A 12,007-nucleotide genomic window follows, 5' to 3' on the forward strand; every position below is an offset into this window, starting at 1 on the left:
TTAATGTTAGGTATCATACTGTAATCTAATTTTGATTGTTATTTTTTTATTATTAAATTATTATAAAAACAAGATCTTATAAATCAGCTATATTCGATAGATCCAATGTAGTATACTTACTACTTATTTAATATTGAACTGCTGGACATATCTAAATGGTTAAAGGATTGTAATATTGGGCCGCATTAAAAAACATATTGAGGATATCTTTTTAATCATAATTTTTTGAACACAATACAACATGCAAGCATCATTATGCTTTATGAAAATTAAGAAACAATCATATCTTTTCTATATTTGGTACCTATTTTTGGTTATCATCAAATTATACAAGAAAACGATCTCTATATAAAGACAAACAAAAACTATAATATATTATGAAAAATTTCGTACAACAGGGCGCGATCGCGCGGGCGTGCGGCGGCTTGTCGACACTACGCTACTCATGTACAGGACTATCTCTAGTATTAAAATATTACGTAATATAATAATTGAAAAGCCGCCGGCGCCGGCGCAGCCCGCGCGCCGCGCCGCTCCCCGCGCGCCCTCCACGCAGCCCGTTCGCAGCGCTCGGCAGCGAAGGCGACACTATACATTATTCATATTCACAACAATAGCTAAATAGTTCCGTTACGACTCTAGGATAATAATTTGAAGCAATCGACGTACTGTAAAATTTAGAATTCGAAGATTATAAGTAGTGGCGGTGTGAACGCGCCGAGGTAGAGGACGCATACGGATTGCGGTCGATTTACCGCGACGCCTCGGGCCCGATACGGCTCTACATAGGCTACTTCAGTAGACTCATTCATTCGTCACTCGATATTGACATAATTATATTGGAAAGAAAAACTCATATTTATATTGTCGTGTCGGGCTCGAGGCGGATGTTTTGATTTCACGGGACATTTGTGTGCGTTTTATTATTAGGAACTCTATGAGGGCTTACAATAACCGTAACAATTCTACTGGAACGAGAAGTTTACTTCACTATTTTTTTTTTAAATAACTAGATATAATTTGTCTAGAAACGAGTTCTTAAAGAACATGTTTGTTCGGTAACCGGGTCCGATTAAATCTACGAACGCCACGCGAAATCAAAACACAGCTCGATATAACACGCTCGGTGCCGGAACCGCTCGGCGCTCCTCTCGGTTCGATAGGTCCCACCCGGGACGCTCGTGCGGCCAAAGCGAACCGTCACGGGGCGTCCGCCCGCGGTCCAGCTACGTTAACACTACAGTATCGCTACAACGAGGTGATCATCCCACCGCGACTCTCCAATATAATACAGTATCACAAGGCGGTTCCGGTCGCCGCGCGGGCGGGCGCCGTCGCCGCTCGCTAAGTTAAGGCCGTCGAGGGGGTCCCGCGCCCGCCGCAATTGGTTAAATTAGATCTATCTAGAATAAATAGGTGCGCGTGCGCAGCTCGGCGCTCAGGGCGGCTCTAGCGCCGCGCGCCGCGGTGCTTGCGGTGCGCCGCGCGGCCCCGGCCCCGCCCCCACCACGCCGCCAGCAGCGCCAGCGCCGTCGCCCAGCGCGCCGCGCCCCGCGCCCTGCACCGCACCGCCACGCATGTACCTCCGCCGGCCCCGGCCGCCCGGCGCTCGGCAGCGGCAGCGACCACTCACAACCTACCACTCGATACTGACGTGGAATTAGGCCAGGGGAATTCTCGTTCTTTCCCAAAGGTGGTGTTCCTTGTTCAACGTAAGAACATTCGAAGAACATTCTTGATTCTTTTGTTGCTCGATTGATTTCGCGAATAATTTCGTACAGAGTTCTTTTCTAAGAAAGTTTTCAGTATCATGCGAATTGCTTGGCATGTGCACATTTTTTTCACTTTCAATTCAATTCACTTTCGTTTCCCTGTACAAGGTCAAACTCAGTTATAGTGATAATATTCAAGAAACTCAACAAATTTCTCAATTTCAAAATAAAATTCTCTTAAGAAATTTTCGTATATTGACTCGGACATGATGAAGAAAATATTTTTTAATTCTCGCTATAAATCATAGTGGAAATTTTCGACTTTCTTAGGAAAAGTTGTTCAATCTATCACGTATTTTAATTCTAATGCTACGTTGTTATTTTAGTCTAATTCCACGTTTACAATGCTTTTGTGTTTAACTAAATAAAAGCAGCTATTTAGTGGTTGTGATTTATAATATATAAGTGGTTGGGAGCCGTTGTGAGTGATGACTGCGAGCTCCTGAGATAGGTAGTATATACGGGTGGGTATGTGTACTTCTACAGTTATTTACATTTTATAGAATGTATTATATGGGACTGCAACTAATATTAATTATTTAGGAACATTGTAAACACAATTTACTATCAAGTGCATATACTATGGATGCATTTTTGAATACCTAAAATGATGTATGATTTCTGTAATACTTCATACAAATGTTTAGTTTGTACATAGAATACAATTATACAATGGACATTTATGATGTAAAAAGAGAAAAATGGATTTGATGGGAAAACAAAAAAAAAAATACTTTATAACTTCTTAACATACTAGATCATTAACAAGTGCACGCAATTCTATAAAACAAAAAAATATAATTATAGAATAATCATGCAACCATGGATGAGTAAAAGAGAAAACATGCAACATAAAATGATATTTGAAATGATAGTCTTCAATTCTATGATTACAATAAATATTAATTGGTGCCCAGCGTGGATACAACTTTAGTGACCCACGTTGGGCGCCAATGATTTTTATAAGTGAACTAAATATAAATTTTTGGTTTTTATATAAATAACAAAATGTGAAAATTTTAATTGTTCAATTAAATAAAATTGAAGACTAAAGCACATAAATAAATGTTAATTGAGCAATGTATGAATGAATAAGAAAGTGGGGATGGTTACCGATGCACACAACACGCGAGATTGCTCACCAAAGTAGCACACTGCCCGCCCTGCAACAAGCGGAAACGACACTTTCACACGAGACAATTTTGTAAGCGATTCCAATTAGATGGCTGGAAGCTTTATGGAAATTGTTAGTTGCACACGTAAGCAGGAACTCGATCAGAATATGAAAACGATTAATTATAGCGATTTTACATACATGATTCGTATCTCACAATTTTGAATCATCACGATATTTATAGAGACAGGATCTTAACCGCTGCTTAATTAGACATTTTACTGAGTGATTCGTGCGCATAATAAGACGCAGAAAACACTACACAAACTACCCCAATGTGTCATGCAGTTTGCTCACACTTGTTGGTTAAAATTGTTTAAAATTATTTGAATAAATTTAATTATGGAACATCGATATCGATTAAGTAAGATCAAAATATTTAGTTTTGTGAGATTGATTATTATTCGAGAACAACAGCGTGACATGACGATTTTTTCCCGTCTTCACTTGCGTAATCTGTAAAATGGCCCTAAGTTTTAAAGCGCTGTTGTACACATCAGTGTCGTACCAATGATTATCAAAATTAAGTTGTCTCATACATTTTCTACAACGTATAAGTACGTAGATACTATGTAGTATCAATGATGTTCAGTGACGTAAGTACCACGTTGATATAACTAACAAAATGTGAATTTATGTGAGAGAATATTTTTCCAGTAAGAAATAATGAGATTCAAGATGGACGACGAGAAATTGATAGAAGAAGAAAAGTAAAGACGCAACTTAAAACTTAAACGGCTCGGCGGATTAATATTAATGAAATGTCGTTTACTCTTGACTGCTATTATATTATACAATAACAAATATAAAATAAATATAGTAGCAATAAACTGTCCAAACTTAATAGATCTATTGTATCTTGCTCATGCCCACGCGTATCGCAGCGACTGCTAAGTGAAGGGAGCGCATCAGCACTGAATATCACTGATGAGTGCGGATATATATACATATTACGATAGAGATGATATACGGGCTGCTGGCACTTAGCAGTGTGGCTAGACCCTTACGTACTCGTACATTCAGCGTATCTTCGGTCGCATTTATACATTCAACGCTGATCGTATGCTAAGTTTGGCGCGTCATAGAGGAGAATGTGCAATTTGGCGTTGTTGATCTTCCGCTAATGCGTTTCGTTGCTAAAGATACATGAGCAAAGATCGACCTAATGTGGTGCTAGTCTTAGCGACTGAATAGATCTCGGGTGTCAACATTCTACGGTGGTACGGCGAAATAATAACGGACCTTCAACGCATTGTGACTGAGAACAGCAAATTGTATGCAATTTGGAGTATATGACCACTTATATAACTACGTACTCCCAAACATGTCTCTGCGCATAGCTAAAAGCTCCGCGCACATCATGGAGTGAGCACCAGATAATACGGCCATGATGAGTGGTCAGCGGCATAGTTTCTGTGAGCAAAGATCCGTGTAATGTGGCGGTAGCGTTAGCTTTAGCGTATGGGGGAGAAGCGCGGCGGTACCTGGCAGGCGGGGCAGTGCGGCGGCGCGCAGCCCGCCAGCTGCAGGCGGCGCGCGCGGCCCTCGGGCCCGGCGCCGCGCCCCGCCCCGCCCGCCGCGCAGCACCCGCCGCCAGCCTCCTCGCACTCCGGCTCCCAGCAGTCCACCTCGCCCATCTGCAACACCACCAACGCTTGCTCGTTATACGTGAAGCTCGACAACCAGGCTCAAATTGTTGAAAACGGAACCAAAACGAGATTGCACTCTTGTCATCTGCGTGAGTAGCTCTCTTTTGTTTTTGTTCTCAGGCAGCTATGTTTGTATAAGTGTACATTTGAAATACACGATTTGTCAGTGAAACTATTAGTTATTGGCACAACAGTATATTCTATGATATCGATGTTATTATTTTTATCATTAATGTCAACTTATTTACAAATAATGTTAAAATTGTATGTTTTTTTTACAACTTAGAATGGCAAACAAGCTGACTTTCCATCAGGTAGGCCACCTGATGGAAAGTGGTAACCGTCGCCTATAGACATGAGCAGTACCATGGACATAACAAAGTATACTGTTTCGCTCATGATACGTTGCCATTCCTGAGGACTCAGGTGTTATTCCACTGTACTCTGTAAATTCACGCCATATCCCACCCTTCAAACTGAAACACAGCTATGCAAACACAATTGCTTCACGGTTGAAACACGAATGGGACAGAGGTACTAAAGCAAACGACTTTTGTACAAAGTCTCCCTCTGGACTACTTTGAGTGCTGAAAAATCTTCTTAAAAATCTACCAATAGAAATTAAGTTATTTAAAAAAAAGGTTAGGGTTGGTTGACTATGATAACGAGTAGAGACTGCAAAACAAGTAATATATGTAAAGCATATACTTAGGTTACTAACTAGACATTCGCAGATCTGGCATTGGTAGAGCCAACGTTCGCCACTTCGGAAAGTGACGTGATGCATTTCCTGATGACGGCAGTGGTAACGCGGTTCGCAGTGAGGACAGCAGGATTCTGGTGCAATCAGCGATGTCTCTGTGCTCTGAAACTATTTAAAATAACTCTTTAAGATACAATCAATAAGTAAAATGACCAATGTTAATGTGTAAATAGTTCTGTAATTAGGTATAGTACATTGAGGTTAGATCGAGAACAAACTGTGATCAGTATGGTATAGAGAACCGGACCTAATCTGGAGAACCAGAATTTTCGGTACCAACCCTTGCTGGAGTTTTGATTGAGATTTCATATTCACTCGAGAGTCTAACAAGGACGGTTTTTAGCAGATCATGAGTCAAGGTAAAAGCACAGGTCATTCATACTTGCATAGTTAAACGAACTTCTGGTCAAATTAATTCCATATCGACTATATGAAATGAATTTGACAAGAAGTTCGTGATAAACATTTTTGAAACTATATTAACATGTCAATACTTTAAATGCTAAAACTATCGAGTTGTTTCATTGTGATCGCGATAAGATTAATACATTCCTATTATTACTACTATTGTGATTTTAAAAGGTAACGTGACAATTCGGGGTGGCATGATAGTGAGACAAAGAAGCAGTGTGTAGAGATTCTCCTCGTCTTAAACTGTCTGTGAAGACAAAAAATAAATTCGCTAGACAGAAAGAAACTTACACTTAACTACAACTTGTTTTGAACTGTAATTATTATAACGAAAACTAAAATTCTATCCTAAATACAACTAATAAGGAAATGTGAAAACTTCTTGGCTTATATATTACTACTAATAACTAACAATTTACGTTACAGTAGTTGTCAGCATAGGATAGCGTAATGAACACGAAATAATAGTTTTATATCTCCTATGCTACTACCGCGCAACGTAGTGGGTTGTTAGTTTGTTTGCTATTTTAAGTACATATGTATATATAAAAAAACTTGCCGACTACGAATTACTTTAAAAGTATATAGGTCAATTATTACAATGCTAGCCATGTGGCATGTTATAGAAAAGCGCAGTGAAATTCGCAGTGTGGATATATTAAAAATAGTACGATACCGTGTCGGCGGTGGTGGAGTGGTTGTGCGGCGCGTCGCAGGCGCAGGCGGCGCGCACGCAGGCGGCCACGCCCGCCGCGCATGCGCACACGCGGCAGTCGCCGGCCTCACGCCACTGCGCCCCGTCTTCCATCACTTTGCCTTGCCACGAACAGCCTGCAACACCACCACCGGGTATATATATTCAACGGCAAAAAGTCGCAATATTTTGCATATAATTGACCATGTTAAAACCTGTGCCGGCACTGATATTGTATACCACTGATAAGCGCGTACTGATATTGATCTTTCATGGGCTGAAATAAAATGGTAGCCTCGCCTGTTTTTTTGATATAAGCTGGCTGGGTATCAGTGAATTATGATGGGTGACGATGAAGTTAGGTCAGTTGGGTACTTCGTGACGGATTCATTAGGTACTGACAGCAGGTAGTAGGGTAAAACAGCGCAGTATTTCAGCTGACAGTGACGGTATTGCTAGTACCTACTACTATTATAACAGTCCCTTATTCCCTTTACTGATATTGATTGTTAGGTGTCAGTATTTATCAGTACGTATTGGTCTTTATATATTCCTTGGTAATAATTTTTTTTATATTTACTGAGTTCACATGGTTGTGTATCGCATTCACATCTGAAGCCACCATCGGTGTTGACGCAGCGTGCGCTCGGGTGGCATGTATGAAATCCTTCCATGCATTCATCAATATCTGAAAATTACGATAATTTAAATTCTATTAGTTTTAAGTATTGGGGAAAACCCTCCCAAGAGAGTGGCCTATGTTCAGCAGTGGATTGTTAACAGCTGATGATATAATGAAGTATTGGGAAATTGAAGAAACCATCCATCAACCAATTATCATATTTTTTGGACATCACCACAATAAATTTTAATGACTAAAATGTAAGCTACAAATTTCTTCCTATAGGATAAGCTTACTACTTGATATAAGTTTAGTTTTCTTTCTCGTATACTAACGTATTGTGCTTTGTTTCCATAGTTTTGATATCCTAAAGATGAAGAAGTGGTATTACGTTATATATATACATATATCTATGCATACTATATCATCATACAGACATATATGTACATGTTGTATGTGTATTATGTAGAGGTACCTTCACAGTGATCTCCATGCGTGTCGCGGCGGTAGCCGTCGCCGCAGACGCAGTAGTAGGAGCCGGGCGTGTTGACGCACAGCGCCCGCGGCACGCACGGCGGCCGCGCGTGCTCGTCGAGCGCGGGGTGCGCGGGGTGCGCGGGGTGCGCGGCGCCGGCGGGCGGCGCGGTGCACTCGTCGACGTCTCGCTCGCAGCGCGAGCCCTCGAATCCGACCGGACACTCGCAGCGTTCGGGCGCCACGCACTCGCCGCCGTTGAGGCACCCGCCTGTGCAAATAGCTGCGAAAGACGATGCAATTATTTTTACGGCATACGCAGATAATCGTCAACACCATATCAGCTGTAAACTGTCTACTGCTGAATATAAGCTTTCCCATAAGAGGAGTTTTGCTAATAGTTGTCATTCTTGGCAGGCGGGTTGACAACCGTAGTTCGACTGTTAGTGATTTTTTTTCATACCACTAAAGTGGCAAACAAGCCTATAGATACCTGCAACATTAGGGGTGTCATGTACGCTTTGTTCACCCTGTTTAAAGAAGATAATTCAAGAGGGACGTTGCTGCCCATCCCTCTGCCATTAAGTATCTTCGTTTGTCGCCTCTTACGACACCCACGTGAAAGGAAGGGGTGGCCTATTTTATATCAGGACCACACGGCACGCAGATAGTAGATTCTCAATATTCCTAATGATTTCGGCCGGAACTTGACGCGGATTCGTATGAAGATACTTAAGTAAATAAATTCACATTCCTTTCCTTCTCCATTAAGTACAAACGTGTAAGGAGTACTTTAAAATCAAATTGTGATCAGTGTTTCTTGCATTATTTTATTTCGAGACTCGAACATATCTAGGGCTAAGTTTTATTTATTTGGTGTGTGTTTTTAAGTCGAATTATTTAAAATACAATTATATATCTGCTATACAGATAAGAAGATTTCTATGCTAAGTGTTAAAAAAATAGGTAATAATAGAAAGATAGAAAGGTATGTATGGTTGTGTATGTGTATGACTTACGCGTGCACGTGTGCCCGTCGCCGGCGTACCCGTCGCGGCACCGGCACGTGTACGAGCCGGGCGTGTTGCTGCACTCCGCCGCCGCGTCGCAGCCGTGCGAAGCACTCGCACATTCATCCACCTGGAAAGACATTGCCAATCGTTATCATCTAATTTACATTTTTGTGTGTCGTATGCTATATATTTTAAATACACATTCGGGACCTAACGCGAAAACCCTTTACAAGTAAATAGTTCCCACATACCTGCTTTTTTATTGTCAACGTTTCAACATGGATCGCACACGTCATGGTCATGATAATCCGGTTTTTTATCGTGTTAAATTCCGAATGTGAATTTAGAATATGTATAAACAACGCGAAATTTTAAAATTGACGGCCCTATTCTAATTGACCATTATATAGCTAGAAGAGTTGCCGTGTGGTTCCGGCATAGAATAGGCCTTACTTTCCCGTGGGTGTCGTATGAGGCGACTAAGGGAACTTAATAATGGAGGGATGGGCAGCAACTGCGGTTGTCAACCCGCCTGCCAAGTGTGGTAAATACTGGCAAAAAGGTTTATGTTCAGTAGTGAACAGTTAAAGGCTGATATGAGGATGATGATATGATGATAAACCTTTCTTTTCTTTCTTACTACCTCCCTTTTAACGATAACAAAGGTAGGATTGGTCTTCACTGTATAAAAAGATGACCTTAAATGTATGGAAGATACGAATAGTCCATTCTTTATAGCGATCTATGGGGGAGACTTATATTCGACACAATGTACAGTACAATTAATACGTGAAATGATGACAAACAAATCAAACAGTCATTAATTTATTTTCCAAATTGATTAGAAGTAGTTCGTACCTCAACACAGTTGAATTTGTCCCGGCGAGCGTACCCGGGCAGGCACTGGCATACGTAGCTTCCGACGACATTCACGCACCGGGTGTTCAGGTGGCAGTGGTGGCCACGCAACCCGCCCGCTTCCTGACATTCGTCCACGTCTGGAAATAACAACGTAACTTGTGTTAACTACTTTTCAATATATATAGCCAAAAAGAGAACTCTTCTGAATTAAATAGTAAATAAAATAATAGTAAAATAAATAAAATTTTATGTTAATTTTACAAAAATATAGACTACGGTACATTTATCGCACAGATTTTCTACATTAGTCTATATCTATTATAAAGAGCAAAATTTTGTTTGTTTGCAATGAATAAATTTAAAAATTACACAAAGTTTTAAAAATTAGTTTACCTATAAAACGTTACATTATCGACTAACATAAACTACATATTATTTTTGAAAATTCTATTTACTCGACCATAGCTGGGCAGGATTATTAGATTTACATTATGTAATTCTAACTTGTTAGTTTTCTTTCTAAATTTGCACGTGTTAGATATTTATTTTAAATTATATCAATTTTCTTAAACATCTTGTGGCAAAATGTGTACCTACATTTATTAATAAAAATCAGACTAATTACTTTAAATATAATGAAATATTAAAAACCAAATTTTGTAATGTATATAAAACATTAATTTATATTTTAATTGATTTTATAATTATTTATTATCATGATACTTAAATAAAAAGTAATGAAATTGTAAGAACACGTGGTCTCACTGACTTGTTCACTCGAATTCGGCCCTGTAGATATAAAATATTGTTATTTGGGTGCGGAGACGCTTCTTGTCCAACCGGTGAACAGAGCGGAGCTCCCTGCCGTATCAAGAGTGAACAAGTATAGTAGACCACGTGGTCATTATATAAAATATATCACAATTATTGTTGATGGAAGTCCTAAAGAAGCTTTAGTTAAATAAGTGTGAATGGATTAACAGAAGTTGGGTATTTATGTTATTATTTATTATATGTCATATACGAGTACAAAGTAAAATAGTAAATATATGATTTAATAGTATAATATCTAAATTAAAAGAACTGTGAGTAATTGTACTTTGTTTCTATTTATTATCAAGAGGCTTACAACCTTTATTTATATTACTAAAGAGTATATCATATACCATGTAAAGTTAGAATTACATAGTTAAATTATTATATAAACATATTACTGCACAGTAACATATTATATATATTAAATATTATAAATAATAATTCCCTTTTGAGACACGCATGTTCGACCGTGTGAGAAAAAAATGAAAGAATTCGACGATAAATACTCGCAGTAGGGGATAGGTCCTTATTAGAATGATTAAAGTGTTATTGTTTGAATGTTGAAACTTCTATATAGCTGAATATATTAACGGAAATTGTTGATGAGACTTCTCATCAGGCGCAAGTTTAGCACCAATATATACTTGATGTTTATTTCTGTTACCTTGACAAGTGAGGCCATCGCCTTGGAAGCCCTGGTTGCACGTACAGGTGTACTTGGTGTTGAGATTCATACACGTCGCGTTCTCGTCGCATGAATGACCCATGCTACAATAATCCACCCCTGTGAAATAATAATATTATTTTGATTAGAAATGACTTAAAGTTGATAATTTATGAACGGACACAGGCACGAAATGCAGACAGTAATTTTTCACATACATATGAGATGTAATGCAAAGGAAATTGGAAATCCATACCAGACGGAGACTTTGTACAAAAGTCGTTTGATTAGGCACTTCTGTCCCATTCATGTTTTTACCGTGAAGCAGTTGTGTTTGCATTGTGTTTCGGTTTCAAGGGTGGGATATGGCAGTGAATTTACAGGGTACAGAGGAATAACATCTGAGTCCCCAGGAATGGCAACGCATGGAGGGTATCGTGGGCGAAACAGTATACTCTGTTATGTCCATGGTACTGCTCATGTCTATAGGCGACGGTTACCACGTTTCATCAAGTGGGCTGTCAGCTTGTTTGCCATTCTAAGTTGCATAAAAAAATGAAAATCGAGCGATTACCTTGATACTGAACTGAACATCTTTATTCAAAATTTGTTTTGTAATCTTCACTTCGATTCCGTCTTTCACCATTATATATCAGAGTTGTTCAATTTATGAGGCGGATTATATAGAGAAATAATAAAGATTTGGGCAAAATTTGCAGCACTTTCCAGACACGGTGAACTCACCGGGCGGATCGCAGGGTAGCGACAGACACGCGGTGTTTGGTCCACGAGTGAACACTGTCTCTTGAGATGGGCTGTATAGAAGGTTAACAAGAGACCTGGGCAGAACTTGCAGCACTCGCCGGGCACTATAAACTAGTCGAGTGGATTGCAGAGCAGCGGCGGGCACGCAGTGTTGGGTCCACGCGTGAGCACTGGCTGTTGAGTTGGGCTGTATAGAGAGTTGACAAGAGACCTTGGCAGAACTTGCCGGATATTGTAAACTAGTCGGATGGATTGCAGAGTAGCGGCGGACACGCAGTGTTGGCTCCACGCGTGAGTACTGTCTGTTGAGTTGGGCTGTATAGAGAGTT

The 12,007-nt window shown here is 39.8% G+C and overlaps 1 protein-coding gene across 5 annotated transcripts in view; it reads right to left on the reverse strand.

Annotated features, from left to right (window-relative positions):
* Positions 1-483: 483 nt before the first annotated feature.
* The window catches only part of LOC113523586 (protein kinase C-binding protein NELL1-like), a 58,505-nt gene continuing 46,981 nt past the window's right edge, over positions 484-12,007 (reverse strand). Inside the window, exons 9-18 of one of the 5 annotated variants that reach the window (XM_052902774.1) lie at positions 10,914-11,033; positions 9,431-9,570; positions 8,579-8,699; positions 7,561-7,842; positions 7,044-7,151; positions 6,446-6,600; positions 5,317-5,466; positions 4,431-4,583; positions 2,915-2,935; positions 484-1,558 (exon numbers count right to left, since the gene is read on the reverse strand). In XM_052902774.1, coding sequence (XP_052758734.1) covers positions 1,439-1,558; positions 2,915-2,935; positions 4,431-4,583; positions 5,317-5,466; positions 6,446-6,600; positions 7,044-7,151; positions 7,561-7,842; positions 8,579-8,699; positions 9,431-9,570; positions 10,914-11,033 — 1,370 coding nt within the window. In that variant the 3' untranslated portion in view covers positions 484-1,438. Of the gene's footprint in view, positions 1,872-2,885; positions 2,936-4,430; positions 4,584-5,316; positions 5,467-6,445; positions 6,601-7,043; positions 7,152-7,560; positions 7,843-8,578; positions 8,700-9,430; positions 9,571-10,913; positions 11,034-12,007 lie in introns of all 5 variants that reach the window. The other 4 variants (XM_052902777.1, XM_052902773.1, XM_052902776.1 and 1 more) reach the window with 4 other exon arrangements.

Source organism: Galleria mellonella, unplaced genomic scaffold, assembly GCF_026898425.1.
Source record: "Galleria mellonella isolate WM207_F2 unplaced genomic scaffold, CSIRO_AGI_GalMel_v1 utg96, whole genome shotgun sequence".
Taxonomy (NCBI): domain Eukaryota; kingdom Metazoa; phylum Arthropoda; class Insecta; order Lepidoptera; family Pyralidae; genus Galleria; species Galleria mellonella.